Below are 3,767 nucleotides of genomic sequence, written 5' to 3'. Positions count from 1 at the left end.
CTGGTTTGTGAACGTGCAGGTTGGTTGTCTGTGGTTTGGGCCTTAGCAGTGAGTAGAGCCTTGAGCTCTGGTTTGTGAACGTGCAGGTTGGTTGTCATGTGGTTTGGGCCTTAGCAGTGAGTAGAGCCTTGAGCTCTGGTTTGTGAACGTGCAGGTTGGTTGTCTGTGGTTTGGGCCTTAGCAGTGAGTAGAGCCTTGAGCTCTGGTTTGTGAACGTGCAGGTTGGTTGTCTGTGGTTTGGGCCTTAGCAGTGAGTAGAGCCTTGAGCTCTGGTTTGTGAACGTGCAGGTTGGTTGTCTGCCTAGACTAGAGTACAGCTTTGTTTATGCTAGCCTCCGTTATAGCTCTGGCTCAGTGCTGATCACAGCAGAACCTCATACTGTTGACAAGTACCATTTAGAAACTTTGAGACATACTAACTTTGAAACTACCAACATAGACAAGAAAACACATAATATTGATTGGTTCCATTTCTTCTCATTTATTTCATAAAGAAAAGTAAAAAGTTGGTCATGAAACATCCCGCATGATTAATATCTGATTGCCCCCTTGCTTCTTCGTAGGCCATCCCCAGCTTCTTCCTATAGTTTGGATGCCTGCCTGTAATTTCATGTACACCAGATCTTTTCACGACTCCCCGTGCAGTTTGGCAATATAAAAGCCTAAAGGCTGTAGCAGACAGGCAGCCAGGCTAAATGTTTTCCACCCCAATGATAAAGAGCCACCATGAGGATGCTGTAGTCACGTAGTGTATAACCTTACTGCACCCCAGGGAGCCCTATAGCACCCTTATCACAAGACAAAATGAGGGAATGAGGAATACTGTGAGAATGAAAACAAAGTGCTTTTGGTCGCGGCATCATGGCCTGCTCTTCTCTCCTTGTGCTCTTGAAGTCAAGGCGTGGCATCGCCTTTCCTTTCCTGTTCGATGGCTGCAAAGGGACCAGAGGGAACAGTATAGTCAGCAGATGTGTGTGTGTGTGTGTGTGTGTGTGTGTGTGTGTGTGTGTGTGTGTGTGTGTGTGTGTGTGTGTGTGTGTGTGTGTGTGTGTGTGTGTGTGTGTGTGTGTGTGTGTGTGTGTGTGTGTGTTTGCTTAAGACAAAACCTAGAGGCTCTTTCGGTGAGAATAAAACAAATGTAAAAAAAAAAGAAAAAAAAAACTGTATTGAAGTGTCTTACCCCTTATCTCTAAACTTCTTTGCCCTTTTTTTTTTTTTTACTATTTTCATTTTTGAAGGGCGCTATAGCCCCTCTTATGTCCAGCTTTGAGGGTCTGTTTAAACACAAACATTGAAGACAAAAGTAAAGTGTCTTGAAGACAAGTGAGGATGCAAATTGTGATTGGCCAGAATGGGATGATGTATGATGACGTATGATGTTAGTGAGTCTAGAGGTCTAGTTCTACTTCACACAGGTGTGATTTTGGAATAGTTAAAATAGCCAATATAAAAGCTCACAATGTGTCGATGTAGATCGGCTGCTTGAACAATTTTACAATACTTTTTTAAATAGTAAAAAAGGCAAACAAGTTTAGGGGTAAGGCACTGACAAAAATGGGTGTCCTATCCAACACAAAAGTCAATAAATATATCTCAGTGGAAGAGTAGGGAGACCCGGAGAGTAGCAGATCCTATACAGTTAAAATGGTATTAACACTCTCTACTGGTCTACTGCTTAAATAATGTCTGTAAAATCTCCAGTAAAATGCACTGTGCACTGTTTGCAGTAGACTGTATTGTATTTGTGAACATGGCAAAGTAGCATACATAAATGTATACTTTGTATATGTCATAAATGTATAGTAACTACTCATACGCAGTGTGTTTGGAGTGGATGTGGAAATGCAGTTGCATGCGGTTCTGCTGATGATGCAGCGATGCAGAGGTTGGTTTAAACAAGCTGACAGGAAGAGGAGGATGAATTGACAGCCCCGCATGTGACACCTGACTGCTGATGGGGAAAAACTGTTGCAGGGAAGACACAATATAGAAAACATAGAAAGGCTTGGCCTTGCTCTGCTGCAGTAAAAAAAACAGATTATTCTAAATTCACTCACTCTCTTTGGTGGGCAGAGGATTCTTCTCCTTCGTCTCGGTTTTCTTCAGCTTTGCCTTATCAAAGCGGGCGATCTCAGTCAGGTCAGGTTTGTCGGACATGTTGGCTGAGGGATAAGAGAGAGAAGAGTAGAGTCATAAACGCAAGAAGCCCACATGAGTCGACGCCCCCTCACAGCTGTCATTTTCCACACATATGCTGTACTGCAAGTGTTAAATCCCAGAGTGTGTATATATATATATATATATATATATATCTAAAACCCGCTGATGAAAGGAGTGGCAAACACACACACACACACACACACACACACACACACACGTTATAATGTGTACACGTGTATGTTCTTTGTTCTTTCTCTCTGCAGTCTCTTTCGGTCTCTCTGTCTGTGTCTCCGTCTGTCTTTGCAACCATCCATCCACTCCCTGCAGCCACATGAAGCTGAGCAAAGCTCCCCAGTCGGGCATGCAGTCACTGCAGTTTTAAGTACCAACCCGAGCCTCAGGTCTGCTTCACCTCATACAGACTATAGCTCATGAGGCTGTCAGTTTCTCAGCAAGTGCTTCTGTCAGAGACTGGTGTTGAAATGAGAACATGCATGGACCCGCTAGCCTATATACAGCAAGTCATTTTCACAGCAAGCTAGCCCAAAATTAATCCTGTTCACAAAACAAAATAATAATAATGTGAATACGGTTCAATTGCAATGGTTTGATGTTCACCAGGCATCTAAGATGTGTTGGGCACGTGCCCAGAATCCTTAATTATGTTCCAACGCTGGCGCCGGAAGCCATTTTCAGAGCTTATGATGATACTGTGACCATCCCATCTCTGTGTGGACATTGTCTATACCTGTCTCCGAGGATCCAAACATTAACCCATTGTCCTTCTACATCAGTATCTTCATTGTCATCCTCCCTCCATCCCATTATCATCATCATAGTCATCATCAATGCCTCCGTTGCCAGGAGCAGCCAGCCACACCCCAATCCCTTTGTCTGCAGGCTGCCAGAGAAAGGAGAGGATGCAGCAGGAAGGCAGGCGAAGAGACACAGAGATATATATATATACTGCATATACATATACATATACATATACATATACATATACATACTGTACACACACACACACACACACACACACACACACACACAAAAGGGGGAAAAAACATTTTTGTCTTACCGTGGGGTTCCACACAGCAGTGACAAATCCACCAGTGGAGAAATTAGTGAGAGAGAGAGAGAGAGAGGGAGGGGGGAGAGAGACACTGGGGAAGGACTGAGAGAGATGGAGAGATGGCAGAAGGGAGAGAGCTGCACAGGAACTGCGTGAATCTGCCGGTGTGAACACGCCTGCTCCTGCATCAGGGTATGACAGAGAGAGAGAGAGAGAGAGAGAGAGAGAGAGGGGGTGGGTGGGTGGGTGGGTGGGTGGGCACGGCAGCGCAAGAGAAGCTTGTTCAGCCTTCTTTCCTGGTGGCAATACTCTTTAGGGAATAGATAGAGAAATAGACTGCCCATAGCAAACAGCTGTGCAGCTTAGCTCATCAGAGATGCATTATGATGAATTATTGAGTCCGTAATTTACAGTATTTTTGCTGAGTGAGTGGGTCAAGGACACATTGTGTTAATAACACAAACCACTGAAACCAGTGTCCATAATTCTAAGCGTGTCATAATAATAGGTGAACATTTAGCAAAAATATATATGT

General features: G+C 44.0%; 1 protein-coding gene across 1 annotated transcript; it reads right to left on the bottom strand.

Annotated features, from left to right (window-relative positions):
* Window positions 1–487: 487 nt before the first annotated feature.
* Window positions 488–3,387, bottom strand: tmsb2 (thymosin beta 2). Its single transcript, XM_080773958.1, has 3 exons — window positions 3,239–3,387; window positions 2,058–2,162; window positions 488–932 (listed from the first exon to the last, which is right to left on the bottom strand). Exons 2-3 carry the CDS (start codon window positions 2,155–2,157, stop codon window positions 895–897), a joined length of 138 nt encoding a protein of 45 aa, XP_080630084.1. The 5' UTR covers window positions 2,158–2,162; window positions 3,239–3,387; the 3' UTR covers window positions 488–894.
* Between the last annotated feature and the right edge of the window lie 380 nt (window positions 3,388–3,767).

Source organism: Protomyctophum bolini (genome assembly GCF_963924005.1).
Source record: "Protomyctophum bolini genome assembly, chromosome: 10".
Lineage (NCBI taxonomy): Eukaryota > Metazoa > Chordata > Actinopteri > Myctophiformes > Myctophidae > Protomyctophum > Protomyctophum bolini.
Note: the sequence above shows the minus strand (reverse complement) of the source record. Positions and strands in the feature narration are given on the sequence as shown.

Excerpts from the sequence above, each read along its gene's own strand:
- tmsb2 (XM_080773958.1), bottom strand. The coding sequence starts at position 2,157 with ATGTCCGACAAACCTGACCTGACTGAGATCGCCCGCTTTGATAAGGCA. Across the intron at positions 933-2,057 it reads TCCTCTGCCCACCAAAGAGA|CCATCGAACAGGAAAGGAAA; the intron begins GTGAGTGAATTT and ends GTCCCTTTGCAG.